Source organism: Chiloscyllium plagiosum, chromosome 12 (assembly GCF_004010195.1).
Source record: "Chiloscyllium plagiosum isolate BGI_BamShark_2017 chromosome 12, ASM401019v2, whole genome shotgun sequence".
Lineage (NCBI taxonomy): Eukaryota > Metazoa > Chordata > Chondrichthyes > Orectolobiformes > Hemiscylliidae > Chiloscyllium > Chiloscyllium plagiosum.
Window position 1 is genome coordinate 34,586,668 of NC_057721.1, and position 17,808 is coordinate 34,604,475.

The window sequence follows — 17,808 nt, forward strand, 5'->3', positions numbered from 1 at the left end:
TATGGTTATCCACTTTGGTGGCCAGAACAGGAAGGCAGATTACTACCTCAGTGGAATCAATTTAGGTAAAGGGGCAGTACAGAGAGATCTGGGTGTTCTTGTACACCAGTCACTGAAGGTAAGCATGCAGGTACAGCAGGTAGTGAAGAAGGCTAATAGCATGCTGGCCTTCATAACAAGAGGAATTGAGTATAGAAGTAAAGAGGTGCTTCTGCAGCTGTACAGGGCCCTGGTGAGACCACACCTGGAGTACTGTGTGCAGTTCTGGTCTCCAAATTTGAGGAAAGACATTCTGGCTATTGAGGGAGTGCAGCGTAGGTTCACGAGGTCAATTCCTGGAATGGCGGGATTACCTTACACTGAAAGACTGAAGCGACTGGGCTTGTATACCCTTGAGTTTAGAAGACTGAGAGGGGATCTGATTGAGATATATAAGATTTTGAAAGGATTGGACACTCTGGCAGCAGGAAACATGTTTCCGCTGATGGGTGAGTCCCGAACCAGAGGACACAGCTTAAAAATATGGGGTAGCCCATTTAGGACAGAGATGAGGAGAAACTTTTTCACCCAGATTGTGCTGGCTGTGTGGAATGCTCTGTCCCGGAGGGCAGTGGAGGCCCAGTCTCTGGATTCATTTAAGAAAGAGTTGGATAGAGCTCTCAAAGATAGTGGAATCAAGGGTTGTGGAGATAAGGCAGGAAGAGGATACTGATTAGGAATGATCACCCATGATCATATTGAATGGCAGTGCAGGCTCGAAGGGCTGAATGGCCTACTCCTGCACCTATTGTCTATTGTCTATTGTCGCTCTAACATCTAGTTATAAAATTATGTTAGAAAACTGAAAACTTACCAGGCATATGTTGGGATTTTCCAATTGCCATAAATTGGATAAGATGACATCTGGATTGACAATGAACTTTTATTTTCTAAAATAAAATAAACTGGTATACTATCAACACAGCAAAAGAATGAGTTGCAATTAAACACAAATTTTAGTTTAATCGATCCCATGCTTGTTTTACAATGAATTTCTGAGAGGTATTCAACACGTATGCATGGTAGTCTCTCAGAATAAACATCATGTTTAATAACCTGGTCAGTGAGTCTTTTAATGTGGGAAGGCTGTTGTGTTGCAGATAACACAATGTTCGATCTAACCAGGAGAGACTCTTCCTTTTTTATTGCCAGCTGTAAACATACCATTAGAACAGCACAGTATCAACCCAATTTTATTTTAAAAACGGTGTATACCATACCATTGTAAACATTGCTAATCTACACGTTGGCCACTTTATGACACACCTTCTGCGGCCATGAAATCCTGAGGTGTGACTTGAAAGCAGACTCTCTGGCCCAAAGGGAAGGATTGGAATGCTGCACCAGAAGACCAATTCAGTGGGAAGTAAATTGAGGAATGCATGTCAAATAGATTGCCTATTCACTTACACTCATTTTGAATACCAACTAAATCCCATGCCCCCCCCTCACTCCTGCATGATCAGAACATTTAAGGTCAGAAGCAGTAAAGACTGTTCAAACCATTTCTAATTTATTTATATTTTTTAAAAGGTGAAAAAATATGCAAAACTTTCAAATCAAAGCTGCAAATTTCCACCAGACAATATTATGGCCTTTTAGTAATTAATATTGAATCATTTATGTCTAAATTGAATGTTGCCACTTGCATTCCTTTACTGGTCAAATTATTAGGTCACAACATTGAAATAAGTTAACTGATTTAGCACTAACTAACTTTTCACATCAGTCCACCACCATGGGAAGACAGCAGCTGAATCTCTCACCCGATGTGAGATTTGACTATTTTATAAATTATATTTTCTGGCTTATGATTATTGTTAAAGTGAAAAAGAACATTTGGATCAATTATAAGCATTACGTTTGTCATTGTAAAGACTTACATCATGCGGCTTTGTGAGTTCTCTGAAAATAATCTTATTTATGTCAGTTCATCAATATAATTTAGAAGTTGTCCTGAAACTTTTCAAAACATTATTTTGTTTTGAATTCTTTCAGATATGATCATGCCCTGTTGAGGAATATGAGCACACTTTCCCATTTTGAACTTGGGTGTTAATTATTCTCTGAGAAAAGTATTCAGAGAAAGATTAGATTCACTCTGTTACAGGTCCTTCCTCCATGGTTTTCTTCCATTCAATTAGCTAATGCTCAAAAGCAAGATGAAAATCCAAAGTATATAATTATTTTGTTTGTTCATATTTTAGACTCACCAATGTTCTAAAATGTTAAAAATAACCTGATTAAATTTATCCTGATGAAGGGCTTATGCCCAAAACATCGATTCTCCGGCCCCTCAGATGCTGCCTGACCTGCTGTACTTTTCCAGCACCGCACTCTCGACTCTGATCTCCAGCATTTGCAGTCCTCACTTTCTCCTGATTAAATTTATAGCCTAATATGTCCTAAATGTTTATGAGGATCTAGTTTACATTTTTAACAATAGGATGGTGTTCATTGGAGTTTTAAAAATTGGTTTGATTCCGTTGCTGTTCTAATTCAGATTTTAGAATGGTATCCATGATCCAGATTTTTATTATGGAAGGTAAATAATTAGACCGAGTTTTCTTTCTAGCTCTGTGAACATGTCAAAGGATAAAACAACAACATGTCACAACATAAAAGTTTGGGAACTGGCATATAGATAAAGGATTGCTGGAATCTGAATTAAATAGTGCCAGTATAAATGTGGTTTTAAGGTCAAATGTACAATTACAGTTGTTCCTTCATTTTCATTATTGTCAATAGATATTTATTCCTTTTAAAACCCGAATCTTGTCTCCTACCAATACATATTGCCCTTTGCTAATTCACACTTAAAAATAATATTTTATTGCTGTTTTACTAAAGAGGTCTTTTTGTACTTGATGTAATGTCAATCCGCTGAAGAAAATTAGTTTATCTCCATTTGATTTGTTTACATGCAAGCAAAGTGAGAGGTAATATGATATCAATGGGCCTAGATTTTCCAATTGGCATCATTATGGCTCTGTTATTAACCTATTTCAAATAACTAAGTTAATGTTTCAAATAAAATAGCATCTGTCAAAATCCAGAATTCCACACTTAATACATGGAGCAAAACGTTTTCAGAGAATCGGGTGGCAAAATATGTTATACTTCTAAATTTCATCCCCTGAACAAATTAATACAATAGAACACTTCCCGTTCACTGACCATGATTTGATTTTAACAAGTTTTGACCAACATCAGCACTGTTCCTCATGGGCACTCTGCATGTTTATGCTTTGCTTCCAGCACAAATTAACACTAAATATGCATGTCTGTGGGTTACTGATGTTGCACAATAGTGTCTGTAGTTACTAATAAAAACAGCCACTGCTTCAAAGATAGTCTGACAATTTTTGTGATTTTAAATTACATCAAGTTCTATTTAACTTCATGCGATATAGTGCTTAATACACACATATGAACCTCACAGTATAAGACAGACAAAAACATAATTTGTGTAGGAGTTGTATAATTCATTTTGATTGCCTCTTTAGTATGGCCAGCATTTGTTGCTCATTCCTAATTGATCTTATGAAGGTGGCAGTGAATTGCCTTCTTGAACTTCTGCAGTCCACATAATGAATTTACTCCCAAAATGCTGTATGATTGGAAGTTCCAATATTTTGTTCCAAGTGTCAATATACTTTCAAGTTATGTTGGTGTGCGAATTGGAGGGAAACTTGCAATTGGTGAAATTTCCATGAATCTGCTGCCCTTGTTCTTGAGGAAGCAGACTTTAAGAGTTTGAGAAAGCACTATCAGGGAAGCCTTGGTAAGTTGCTGTGCTGTATCTTGTAGATAGTAGTCATTGTAGCCACAGTATGCCAATGAGGATGAAGTGAAAGTTGAAATTGGTGAGAGGGGCATAATCAATCTGAGGTAAAGTTTAAGGTCAACTGGGGGACATCCCCATGGAAATCCTCCTTTAACCCAGGGCCTAAAACCACTCTCTCACCACGAAATGATACCTACTTCTTCATCCAGATGCTAAAACATGCTCCCCCCAGGGTGAGGCTTGCCTTCCCCAAATTATCCTGCATTTAGAGGGACCTTGTCAGTATTAAAGTACACCCTTACACTTCTGAAGAATCCCTGATTGGACTCTTCTGGCAGAAATATAAAGACTTCTTAACATAAAGCAATGAGCAGAGTGGCAATCTGCGTGTGACTGCCACACCTTGGAAAATCCAGTCCATTTTTAAAATTCATTCACAAGGTGAGTGTTGCTGATGAAGCCAGCATTTATTGCACATTCCTACTTGTTTAATCTGAGTAGCTTGCTAGGGCATTTTAGAGAACAATTGAGAGTAAAACACACTGTTGTGAATTTGGAGTCATATGTAGGTCAGACTGGGTCAGAATGGCAAACCTCCCTCTCTGAAGGTCAAACAAAAGCCTGGTGAGTGTTTACATCAAAGATATTTGACATGGTCACCATCACTCAGACTGGTTTTATGTTCCAGATTTATTTAAGTGAATTAAAATTCCACTAGCTGTCCAGGTGGGATTTGAACACTTGTTCCCAAATCCTTTGCCCAGGCTTAGTAAGAATTTGCATCAGGGCTGTCTGGTGCTGGCAAGAGGATTTTTCTCTTCATTTTGGAATAAAGCTGCAATTACATTCTTTGCTAATAGTTTTTGCTTCATAGAGAAACCACAAATGGTGTCCAGAGTGAAACCATTCCATTCTGCTTCACTGAAATGCCTTTCCCCTTTTAACACAAAAAATAACCCTATTTCTTCTCAGAAAGATGCACATGCAAGAATCTGTCTTTCGAACTTCTTCCTTATAGTATAACTTCAAGGAAATTTTTAAGAGAAATATATATATACTTGACCACTTCTGATTGCTAAAGAAAATCTTCCAAGAACCAATAATGACTAAAACACATTAGTGATTTAGAAATATAATATCAAACTGCTCATATTTAGGAATGTCTACAAATAAAATCAAGGCATATCTCTTTTTAGAAATACATTTGCTTACCTGATGCTACTCTTCTTCTAATTAATTTAATTACAATCCAGATGATCAGAACCAAGATTATCCCTCCAAATATGGATCCAACAATTGATGCTATTATTATAAATAATAGATACAATAGTTATGAATGACACTGCTCATTTATTAGTTCACAAACAAAACTCACATCAGGAAAGATTATTCAATAAATCATATTCAAAAAATAGCTTTAAGTTAATTTGTCACATATGCTCAAACTATAATTTAAAACATCATGTAAATATGTTCATAATGTAATAAACTATATCATTGATATTCTCTGTTGTTAAGTAAATTGTTAATGTCTCAGTTATGCACTAATCTATTATTGGGCATGTGAATGTTATTATCGAAAGACCAAAGATGATGGGTGAAGGCCCAAAATTCATGAAGCCATTAAGGTTCTACCTGTTTATGACAGAGAGATAATAAAGCAAAGCTCCCTTGATCATATTTGTTTATGTGATCCTTATGTCAATGCATCTGGGTGAGTTTGACCGCAGATTATATAAAGCTTTGTGTAATCAGACTGCCGGACTTGCTGACTAATAGGGAATCAGAAAGAATTGGTTGGGAAGTCTGGAAGCTGAAACCACCACAGATTTGACTTCACAGTTGGATATTTTTTTTTAACACTATTTTGCAGTTCCACAGTCTGGCACTGGTTCTTTAGTTGCAGAATAGAGTACACTCAATTTATCCAAAAATTAATATATTCAAAATATGTAAAATTATACAAATATGCAAAGCTCCTATTACAGTTAGGAATTACTGATAGTTTTATTTATAAATGCTTTGTATTAGATACTTTTTAAAAAATAAAATGGCTTTAATTAATGAAATTTAAATCTCTAATTTGATCAATTAAGTCAGATAATGCAGCTCTTGAATAACCTCCTAATCTAACTGCCTTTGTATTACTGGGTGCAAAGATTGCGAAGACAATTGTGATGTCTAGAATTGCTATGGTTTGAAAAACGGGAAATGGATGGGAGAAAGTCTCTCCATCATTATTCCATAACCTGTACATTCTCGCTCAAAAGCAGATGAGTATATGTAATGTTCATCACCACTTTGGACAAAACTCCCAAACATGACAGTGGATGCTGAGAGCCAGCAGAATGTTCTTTCATGGATAACCCACACCAGTCACTCAGAAACAATCAGAAAATGGGCATAATCCTGGAGAAAATCTGGGCAAAAAGTTAAATTAGAATCCAGCTGAGTATGACTGAAGTTTCCAAAGCAGCCAGATTATATGCTTTAAAGAATACTTTAAGATCCAGACAATAAAAATATCCCATCATATACACTGCCCATAAATAAAACTAAGCCTCAGCTTGTGATTGACCGGAAACTAAAACTGTAATATGCATACAATTGATAGCTTTACCTGAAATGTGTGTTATTATTCTTGAGCTATGGACTTCTGCATTCGACTGGTTTACCTCAAGAGTCTTTACTTCAGATTCTAAAGTACAGCAAGGATAACAAAAATGTTATGGTTCAGTTCAAGTTGAAATATCTTTAGTCATTATAATATGAGAGAACAGTAACTGAAATGGGGAAAGGAAAGATTAAACTGTTCACAGTAGCTTCATGCACAACCATTGAGTGAATTTCGTTGAGGCATCAGATGTCTCACTTGCTGGCTGAAGAGCTGACAAAGGAGCTTTGCTGCTTCTTTTCAGGAAGCTTCATCAAACATATACTTGTCTGGGCTATTGTTAAGTTTCAACGAGCAGTACGCTTTCATCAGCACATCATGCTTCAAGTGGTGCAAGTCAAGATAGAGTCTGAGATTTTAATGCCTGCAGGTTATGAGCTATGAAACAGTGTTGATATCATGATATGTCTCTTAGAAGTATACAACACACTAATTGTGAGACTACAGTGAGACAATACTAACACAATATAGACAAACTAGAAGCAAGTGTTGAGGATATGTCTCAGCAGGCCACCATTGCCAACTTCCTGATGAGCAGTCTTTCGATCAAGCACTGAATGCCTTTGATTAAGTGACACCCTATCCCAACGACTCATTGGTGACAAACAGGCCACATGTTTCCACTGCCATGCACATTACCTATGATAGGCTGGGTGAATACCGGCAGCAATGGGATGAGACCCTTAAGTGATTGTTGGTTGAGGGCTGAGGCAGAAAGTTCTCTTACCTAAAACCTAATTCTAGACCAGGCAGAAAGGCCACAGGGTTCGGATAAATACATTCCACCTGATTAAATGCTCTCCCCATCTCTAATCTCACTGCCAGAGACAGCAGAAAATTCAATCCAAGCTGTGAGCTAAAAAAAACTCTAATTGAAGGCTCTAAGTGTAGACTTTTACATCCTGTTATTTTTTGTTCAACCACAGACTGTGGCATTTTGTTTCTTTAAAATTGTTTTCCTATCATTAGACAATGCTATGCCATCCCTCGCCTGTTATATTGTGGCATTGTGATCTAATAAACAAAAAATACTCATTATGCCTCTTCCCTGACCAAAGTTCATGAATTCAGTATTTGTCGAACAGCCAGTTTCATAGAATAGGGAACATGTGTCATTTGAGAATTCAGCGTCTGGGAATTCTGGTGCCATCGCCATACAACAATCAGTTTTCTATCGCTAAGCAACAAATAGTGACAGCAGAACAGCTGTGCCCCAAGAATGGGTCATGGCTTTCCAAAAAAAAATTGTAACATCCCAAGCTATGGAATTGACTTTCCCCCACATGTATATGTTGTCTGCTCTTTTTCAGTGTAATCATAAGTAATGATATTTCTGAATTCCTGTTTGGATTTGAAATCATTATATTTTTTATAAAATCTAAAATTGTTTATACCCTAATGGATTATTTATTGAAAAGAAACTGCAAGATGCCCAAAATTGTTAAGAAGAAATACTTTCCCTTGGAAAAAAATGCAACTTTTCTATTGTTGCAAAGCAACAGAGGGCTGAAATTATTAAAGGTACTTTGGAATTCACCATAAGACATGAAATTCATGTCAGCAAAGCGGGTGGGGGAGATCTTTCCCAACCCTCAAAATCCAGTGTGAGGATCATGACTCCTGATTGAATTAGGTTTGTTCAATACATTTCAGGCAATTTGGTAAAGTTGTGCTGCCTGCTCTTTTAATGTGCTATTCTGATGCTCCCAGTGTCATGCACTGGCTACAAAGTCAGCTCTGGGCTTGTATTGTGAGCAGCCACCAATATCAGAGACAGCCTGTAGTTGTAAAAAGGATGATGCATTATGGCTACAAGAAGAGGTGGGAGGTAGTTCAAATGTTAAGTTCCACAGGGATACTTTCGGCAATTGCTAAATATTGGGGAGAGCAAACATCAGGCTTTTCACCTAATCCTCTGGATTGGAGATGTGGAAAGGAAAGGCATCCTACATACATCGTGAAGCTGAAGGCCTCCAGAGATATACACCAGAGACAATTGGAACAAGTAATGGTGTATTAATGCCAGGAGTATTACTACAAGAAAACGAATACAATATAATTACCTATGTGTTGTCAAGGAGAGTGAGTTCATTTGTCAAAATACATTTCAAGCAAACTGAACCATTAACCTTATTTGTCATCCAGTTAATTAAATCCCCATCAACCGCATATCAACAATTTCTTATCGGTTAATGCTCAATATTTTAATCTGTATGTTTAATCTCAGTCTCTTACTCTTAATATGGATGCATGTCTCTTGTGCACAGCTTAGACATAACACATCAGCAATGACATTACTTAAACCTGCAGGATACATAATGACATATTTCTGTCTTGTTTGCATGAGAAACTGGCACATAATGTCAGACAGAAAAATATAATGGGAAGAGGATGCAGAACTGGTCTTCATTGAAGGGGCATCATTGAAGCTATGGCCACTGGCAGGACAGGAGGAATTGATGATGAGAGTATTTGCATACCTAATGCTTCTTCTGTCATTTTACTTCCCTCTCACCACAATTTCTTCATGCTCAAAGGATGGCACGGTGGCTCAGTGGTTAGCACTGCTGCCGCACAGTGCAAGGGTCCCGGGTTTGATTCCTGCTTCAGGCGACTGTCTGCGTGGAGTTTGCACATTCTCCCCGTGTCTGCATAGGTTTCCTGTGGGTGCACCGGTTTCCTCCCACATCCAAAGATATGCAGGTGAAAGATGTGAATTGGCATTGCTAAATTGCACATAGTGTTCATGGATGTGTAGGTTAGGTGGATTAGTTAGGGGTGAAATGAGGTTGGGGGATGGTTTACTCTTCGGAGGGTCAGTGTGGGCTTGTTAGGCTGAAGGGCCTGTTTCCACACTGTAGGGACTCTAATTCAAAAGGTGCATATAGTTTGAACAAACACTTTTTACTTTCTTCCCTCCTTTCATCACAAGTCATCCCTTATGCAGTTGTAAATTCAGCTGCCCAAAAATTGAAACTTTCCGAGTGAGTGGAGGAAGAGAAACTGCCATTGAAGATAAAGAGAGACTGGCGCTTAACCTTACACTCATAGCTACAAGTCAAAAGGTTTGGTGCTGGAAAAGCACAGCTGGTCAGGCAGCCTCCGAGGAGCAGGAGAGTCGACGTTTAAAGCATAAGCTCCTCATCAGGAATCCTGACTGGCTGTGCTTTTCCAGCACCACACTTTTTGACTCGTAGCTATGAGTGTAAAGTTAAGTGCCAGCATCTGCAGTCCTCACTTATTCTTTGCTATGAGTCCAGAGACTGGTACTGTTCATAATTTAGAGGCTAAGATAACGGGGACATCTGAAAGCAGTGATATACTGAGCAAAGGAGTGCAAGGATCAGGAATAGAGGAAATAATGATATAAAAGTGAGCTTACTGAAAAATGAAGTTGCTCACCAGCACTGCTGCTGAAGATGAAAGATCTCAATGATCCAGGATTCAGAAGAAATGTGCACAAAGCTAAATTCTTGAGATACTAGAAATCCTGCCAGAATGCATATTGTGAAGAAGCATCGTGGAGTTGAAACATAATTTTGCATAAGACTTTGCACCAAATTTGAGATCTATTCATTCTGGATGAAATCTAACCAATAAGGACCAATGATGGAGTGTATTACAGTTGATTTCACAGCTTTTACTATAAAATAGACAACTTCCATCAAAAATTTAACTTCTGTCAGTGGAGCTCAAAATGTTACAATCATGGCCCTGGATGCCACTGTTCAAGGGTAGAAAAGCAACCTCTCACTCCATGATTGGTAAGATAAGAACATAAGAAATAGGAATGGGAGTAGGCTATTCAGTACTTCAAACTCAGTCTGTCATTCAATGTGACCATGGCTTATCTTCCACTTCAACACTATTTTCCTAAGCTATCCTATATCCCTCAATTTCTTTGATATGAAGAAATTAAACAGTCTCAGTCTTGAAGATGTTCAGTAACTCACCCTCAGCAGATAATTCCAAAGATTTACCATTTTCTGACTGAACAAATTCCTTCACATCTCAGTTATAAATGGAGTGTCCTCCCCAGCTAGGTAGACCATACTTCATGCATCTAACTTGTCAATCCTTGCATGAATTTTGCATGCTTGAATGAAACCACTCATCAGTCTTCCTCACAGGATAATCTCTCCACCTCAGGAATTATTTCTATACTCTCTGTGGCAACTGTACCTTTCATTGGGTTAGAAAGTCAAAACTACAGACAAAACCTTTAAGTGTGGTCTCACCAAGATATAATTATAGTAAGATGCTCTGTATTAAAATCCTCTTATAATAAAGGCCAATATTATATAGGCACTCTTAATTGCTTGCTGTATCTGTATATTAACTTTCTGTGATTTATAAACAAGGGCACACAAGTTACTTTGAAGTTGAATACTTTACAGCCTCTCACATTTAAAAAATATTCCATTTTCCTGTCTTTACAACAAAGTGGTTAACCTCACATTCCTGCAGATTGTATCCATCTACCAATGTTTTCCCAGTCTCTCCAAATCATTTTGAATCATTTTTGTGTCCTTCCACTTACACTCCCACCTAGTTTTGTGTCATCTGAAAACTTGACAATATTACATGTAATTCCCACTTCCAAATCTTTAAGTTAGATTGTGACTAGCTGAGGCCTAAACACTCAATATTGTGGCAGTTCACAAGTAACAGACTGCCAACCTAAAAATGACTCATTTATTACTACATTCTATTTTCATTTGTTAACTAGTTTTCAATCTATGCCAGTACATTTCCATCAATCGCGTGTGTAGTAATTTAAATAAACAACTTGTTGTGTGAGATCTTATCAAAAGTGACCTAAAAATGTAAGTTAATTTAAGTATATCACATTCACAAGTTCCACTTATCTAATCTGCTAGTTATACACTCAAAAATCTCCAACATACAGTCATGGAGTCATAGAGATGTACAGCATGGAAACAGACCCTTTGGTCCAACTCATCCATGCCGACCAGATATCCCAACCCAATCTAGTCCCACCTGTCAGTACCCGGCCCTTATCCCTCCAAACCCTTCCTATTCATATAGCCATCCAGATGCCTTTTAAAAGTTGCAATCATACTAGCCTCCACCAGGTTTGTCAAACATAATTTCAAATTCAGAAAACCATGTTGACTCTGCCTAATCCTACCATTATTTTCTAAGTATTCTGCTGTTGCATCCTTTATGATAGATTTCAGCATTTCCTTGAGACAAACATTAGGTTTATGGATCAGTAGATCCCAATGTAACATAGTTGGGTTACATTTGACATTTTCCAATCTGCATGGACCATCTCAATATCTATATCATTTTGAATGGTGACACCTTGCATCTTCTATGGAATGTCCTGTAGATTTATCTATTCTAATTCCCATTAATTTTCCTTATACATTTTAAAAAGAAAAATGTTAATATAGAGTCATAGAGTCATATAACATGGAAACAGAGCCTTCAATCCAACTAGTCCATGCTAACCATGTTCCTAAAATAAACTAGTCCCACTTCCTGCATTTGGCCCATATCCCTCCAAACCTTTCCTATTCATTACTTATCCAAATGTCTTCTAAACATTGTGATATACATGCATGCACCACTTCCTCTGATAGTTTATTTCACACATGAACCACTCTTTCTATAAAAAAGTTGCCCACATATCATTTTTAAAACTTTCTCTTCTCACCTTTAAAATAGGTGAGTTTTGAACTCTCACACACTAAGGTATTTGCTATTCACCTTATCTATGTCCCTCATGATTTTGTAAACATCTGTAAGGTCACCCATGAACCTCCCATGCTCCAGTAAAAAAAAATCCCAGACTGTCTAGCCTATTTTTATAACTCAAACCCTCCATACCTGGCAACATCCTGTTAAACCTTTTCTGAATCCTCTCCAGCTTAATAATATCCATCTTATAGCAGGGCAACTAGAATTGCACACAGGATTCCAGCAGAGACCTCATCATTGTCCTGTACCAGCTCAATATGACATCCCAACTTCTATACTCAATGGTCTGAGCAATGAAGGCAAGTGTGCTACATGCCTTCTTTACCACCCTGTCTACCTATGATGCAAATTTCAATGAATCCCTTGGTCTCTGTTTTAAAATACCGACCAGGGTCGAGAGTGTGGTGCTGGAAAAGCACAGCAGATCAGGCAGCATCCGAGGAGCAGAAAAATGAATGATTTGGGCCAGAGTCCTTCATCAGAAATGAAGCTGGGAGCGTCGGGGGTGGAGAGATAAATGGGAGGGGAGTAGAGCTGAGGAGAAGGTAACTGAGAGTGCAATAGGTGGATAGAGTTGGGGGTAAAGGTGATAGATCAGAGAGGAGGGTGGAGCAGATAGGTGGGAAGGAAGATGGACAGGAGGGACAGGTCATGAGGACGGTGCTGAGCTGGAAGGTTGGAACTGGGGAAGGTGGGGGGAGGGGAAATTAGGAAACGGGTGAGGTCCACATTGATGCCATGGGGTTGAAGGGTCCCAAGGCGGAAGATGAGGTGTTCTTCCTCCAGGCATCGGGTGGTAAGGGAGTGGCAACAGAGGAGGCCCAGGACCTGCATGTCCTCAGCAGAGTGGAAGTGGGAGTTGAAATGTTCGGCCGTGTTGATTGGTGTCGGTGCCCCGGAGATGTTCTCTGAAGCGCTCTGTGAATAGGTGTCCTATATTGCCAATCGAGAGGAGACCACATCAGTAAATGGCATGTGTGGAAGTGCAGGTGAAACTTTGATGGATGTGGAAGGCTCCTTTGGGGCCTTGGACAGAGGTGAGGGAGGAGGTGTGGGCGCAGGTTTTGCAATTCCTGCGGTGGCAGGGGAAGGTGTCAGGACGGGAGGATGGGTTGTTGGGGGGGGGGGGCGTGGACCTGACTAGGTAGTCATGGAGGGAACAGTCTTTATGGAAACTGGATAGGAGTGGGCAGGGAAATATATCTCTGCTGGTGGGTCCAGCTACCTGGATTACACTTCCTCCCACCCTGCCTCTTGCCAATTTGCTTCCCCTTACTCCCAATTCCTAACAACTCACCTTCCCCTCCTGACACCTTCCCCTGCCACCGCAGGAATTAGATTAGATTAGATTAGATTACAGTGTGGAAACAGGCCCTTCGGCCCAACAAGTCCACACCGAGCCGCCGAAGCGAAACCCACCCATACCCGTGCATTTACCCCTTACCTAACACTACGGGCAATTTAGCATGGCCAATTCACCTGACCCTGCACATCTTTGGACTGTGGGAGGAAACCGGAGCACCCGGAGGAAACCCACGCAGACACGGGGAGAACGTGCAAACTCCACACAGTCAGTCGCCTGAGGCGGGAATTGAACCCGGGTCTCTGGCGCTGTGAGGCAGCAGTGCTAACCACTGTGCCACCGTGCCGCCCAGTAATTGCAAAACCTACGTCCACACCTTCCCCCTCACCTCTCTTCAAGGCACCAAAGGAGCCTTCCACATCCATCAAACTTTCACCTGCACTTCCACACATGTCATTTACTGTATCCGTTGCTCCCGATGTGATCTCCTCTACATTGGTAAGACAGGACGCCTACTTGCAGAGCGTTTTAGAGAACATCTCCGGGACACCCACACCAATCAACCCCATTGCCCCGTGGCTGAACATTTCAACTCCCACTTCCACTCTGCCGAGGACATGCGGTCCTGGGCCTCCTCCGTCACCACTCCCTTACCACCCGACGCCTGGAGGAAGAACGCCTCATCCTCTACTTCGTGACCCTCCAGCCCCATGGCATCAATGTGGACTTCACCAGTTTCCTAATTTCTCCTCCCCCCACCTTATCCCAGTTCCAACCTTCCAGCTCAGCGCCATCCTCATGAGCTGTCCTACCTGACAATCTTCCTTCCCACTTATCTACTCCACCCTCTTCTCCGACCTATCACCTTCACCCCCAACTCCATCCACCTATTGCACTCTCAGCTACCTTATTCCCAGCCCCAGCCCTCTCCAATTTATCTCTCCACTCTCGAGGCTCCCAGCCTCATTCCTGATGAAGGGCTTTTGTCTGAAACATCAATTTTCCGGCTCCTCGGTTGCTGCCTGACGTGCTGTTCTTTTCCAGCACCACAGTCTCGACTCTAATCTCCAGCATCTGCAGTACCCATTTTCACCTAACACTGCCCAGGGCCCTAATATTAATTGTGTAAGTCATGTCCTTGTTTGTATTATCAAAATGCAATACCTCACAGTTATCCAAATTAAATTCCATCTGCCATTCCTCAGCCCAAGATCTCTTTGTAATCTTAGATGTTCAGAAGGGCGGAAGAAAGACTCATAGGGCCATAGTCATAGGGGATTCTATTGTGAGGGGAGTAGATAAGTGGTTCTATGGCTGAAAACGGGACTCCCGGATGGTATGTTGCCTCCCAGGTGCTCAGGTCGGGGATGTCACTGATTGGCTGCAGAGCATTCTAAAAGGGGAGGGTGAGCAGCCAGTTGTCTTGGTGCATATAGGCACCAACTATATAAGTAGAAAGCGAGATGAGGTCCTGAAAGAAGAATGCAGGGAGTGAGGATGAAAGTTAAAGGGAACGACCTCAAAGGTAGTGACCTTGGGATTACTACCAGTGCCACGTGTTAGCCAGTGTAGAAATGAAAGAATAGGCAGGATGAACACGTGGCTTGAGAGATGGTGGAGGAGGGAGGGGTTCAGATTTGTTGGACATTGGGATGGGTTCTGGGGAAGGTGGGACTATTACAAAAGGGATGGTCCACATCTGAACCAGACCGGAACCAATGTCCTTGGGGAGGTTTTTACTACTGCTGTTGGGGAGGTTTTAAACTAATGTGGCAGGGGACTGGGAACCAGAAGAGAAAACAAATAGGCAGCGAGATAAAGACTGCAGATTGTAAGAATTATGAAGACAGCACTAATAAAGGGAAGAGTAGGCAGAGAGCAGATGAGCGCAAAAGAACCGGTGGCCTGAAATGCATCTACTTTAATGCAAGGAGTATAGTGTGTAAGGCAGATGAACTTAGGGCTTGGATTGGTGCCTGGGAGTATGACATTATTGCCATCACAGAGACTTGGTTGAAGGAAGGGCATAATGATTGGCAATTGAATGTTCCAGGATATAGACGTTTCAGACAGGACAGGGAGGGAAGTAAAAGAGGGGATGGAGTTGCATCGCTGGTCAGGGACGATATCACTGCTGTGCTAAAGGAGGACACTATGGCGGTCTTGGGTAGTGAGGCATTATGGTGGAGCTGAGAAGTAGAAGGGTGCAGTTTCATTATTGGGGCTGTATTACAGACCTCCCAACAGTGAGCATGAGGTAGAAGAACAAATAGGTAAACAGATTATGAATAGATGTAGAGGCAATAGAGTAGTGGTGATGAGAGATTTTAATTTTCCCAACATTGAATGGGATACACTTAGCATCAGAGGTCTGGATGGAGTAGAATTTGTACGAAGCATCCAGGAGAGTTTTCTAGAGCAGTATGTCAATAGTCCGACAAGGGAAGGGGCCATATTGGACCTGGTACTGTAGAACAAGCCAGGACAGGTGATAGATGTTGCGGTGGGGGATTTATTTGGGAACAGAGACCACAATTCTAAGTTTTACAATACTTGTAGATAAAGAAGAGAGTGGTCCTGAGGGAAGAGTACTAAACTGGGCCAAGGCCAATTATATCAAAATTAGGCAGGAGCTGGGAAATGTGGATTGGACACAGCTAGTTGAAGGGAAATCCACATTTGAGATGTTGGAGGCTTTCAAAGATAGGTTAATGGTAGTGTAGGATTGGCATGTCCCATTGAGGGCAAAGGATAGGAATGTCAAGAGTCGTGAACCGTGGATGACAGGAGAAATTGTACAACTAGCCAAGAGGAAAAGGAAAGTGTACATAAGGTCTAGGCAGCTAAGAACAGAACGGGCCCTGGAGGAATATCGGAAGATTAGGACAAGTCTTAAATGAGGAATCAAGCGGGCTAAAAGGGGTCATGAAAAAGCTTTAGCAAGCAGAATTAAGGAAATTCCCAAAGCATTTTATTCTTATATAAGAAGCATGCAGGTAACTAGAGAAAAGATTGATCCACTAAAAGATAATGAAGGAAGGCTGTGTGCCGAACCTAAGAGAATGGGTGAGACTCTGAACGATTACTTTGCATCAGTGTTCACTGAGGAGAGGAACATGATGAATCTTGAGATTAGAGATAGAAGTTTGATTAGTCTGGATCACGTTGGCATAAGTAGGGAATATGTGTTGGGTATGCTAGAGGTTAGTAAGGTGGACAAATCACCAGGACCAGATGGGATCTATCCCAGGTTGCTGAGGGAGGCGAGAGAGGAAATAACTGGGGCCCTGACAGATATCTCTGTGGCATCCTTAAATACAGGTGAGTTGCCGGAGGACTGGAAGGTTGCTCATGTTGTCCCCCTGTACAAGAAGGGTAGTAGAGATATTCCGGGTAACTACAGACCAGTGAGCCTGACATTGGTGGTGGGGAAGTTGCTGGAGAGGGTACTGAGAGATAGGATCTATTTATATTTGGAAAGGAATGAGCTTGGAGGAGAAAGTGAGGACTGCAGATGCTGGAGATCAGAGCTGAAAATGTGTTGCTGGAAAAGCGCAGCAGGTCAGGCAGCATCCAAGGAGCAGGAGAATCGACGTTTCAAGCATGAGCCTGAAGAAGGGCTTATGTCTAAAACGTTGATTCTCCTGCTCCTTGGATGCTGCCTGACCTGCTGCGCTTTTCCAGCAATGCATTTTCAGAAAGGAATGAGCTTATCAGTGATGGGCAACATGGTTTTGTGCGGGGGAGATCATGCCTTACCAACTTGATAAAGTTCTTCGAGGAAGTGACCAAGTTGTTAGAATAAGGAAGGGCTGTTGATGTCATATACATGGACTTTAGTAAGGTGTTTGATAAGGTTCCCCATGGTAAACTGATGGAGAGAGTGAAGACACATGGTGTGCAGGGTGTCCTAGCTAGGTGGATAAAGAACTGGTTGAGCAATAGGAGACAGAGAGTAGTAGTTGAAGGAAGTTTCTCGAAATGGAGAAAGGTGACCAGTGGTGTTCCACAGGGATCAGTGTTGGGGCCACTGTTGTTTGTAATATACATAAATGATCTGGAAGAGGGCACTGTTGGTATGATCAGCAAGTTTGCAGATGACACAAAGATTGGTTGAGTGGCAGAAAGCATAAGTGACTGTCAGAGAATACAGGAGAATATACATAGACCGGAGAGTTGGGCGGAAAAGTGGCAGACGGCTTTCAATCCAGACAAATGTGAGATGATGCATTTAGGCGAGTCTAATTCTAGAACGAATTATACAATGAATGGAAGAGC

The 17,808-nt window shown here is 40.9% G+C and overlaps 1 protein-coding gene across 1 annotated transcript in view; it reads right to left on the reverse strand.

Moving 5' to 3' along the window:
- LOC122555098 overlaps positions 1-17,808 on the reverse strand; it is an 85,787-nt gene that overhangs the window by 16,961 nt on the left and 51,018 nt on the right. Inside the window, exons 3-5 of the mRNA XM_043700777.1 lie at positions 6,447-6,524; positions 5,039-5,128; positions 854-929 (exon numbers count right to left, since the gene is read on the reverse strand). Of these exons, the coding sequence (XP_043556712.1) occupies positions 854-929; positions 5,039-5,128; positions 6,447-6,524 (244 nt within the window). The remainder of the gene's footprint in view (positions 1-853; positions 930-5,038; positions 5,129-6,446; positions 6,525-17,808) is intronic.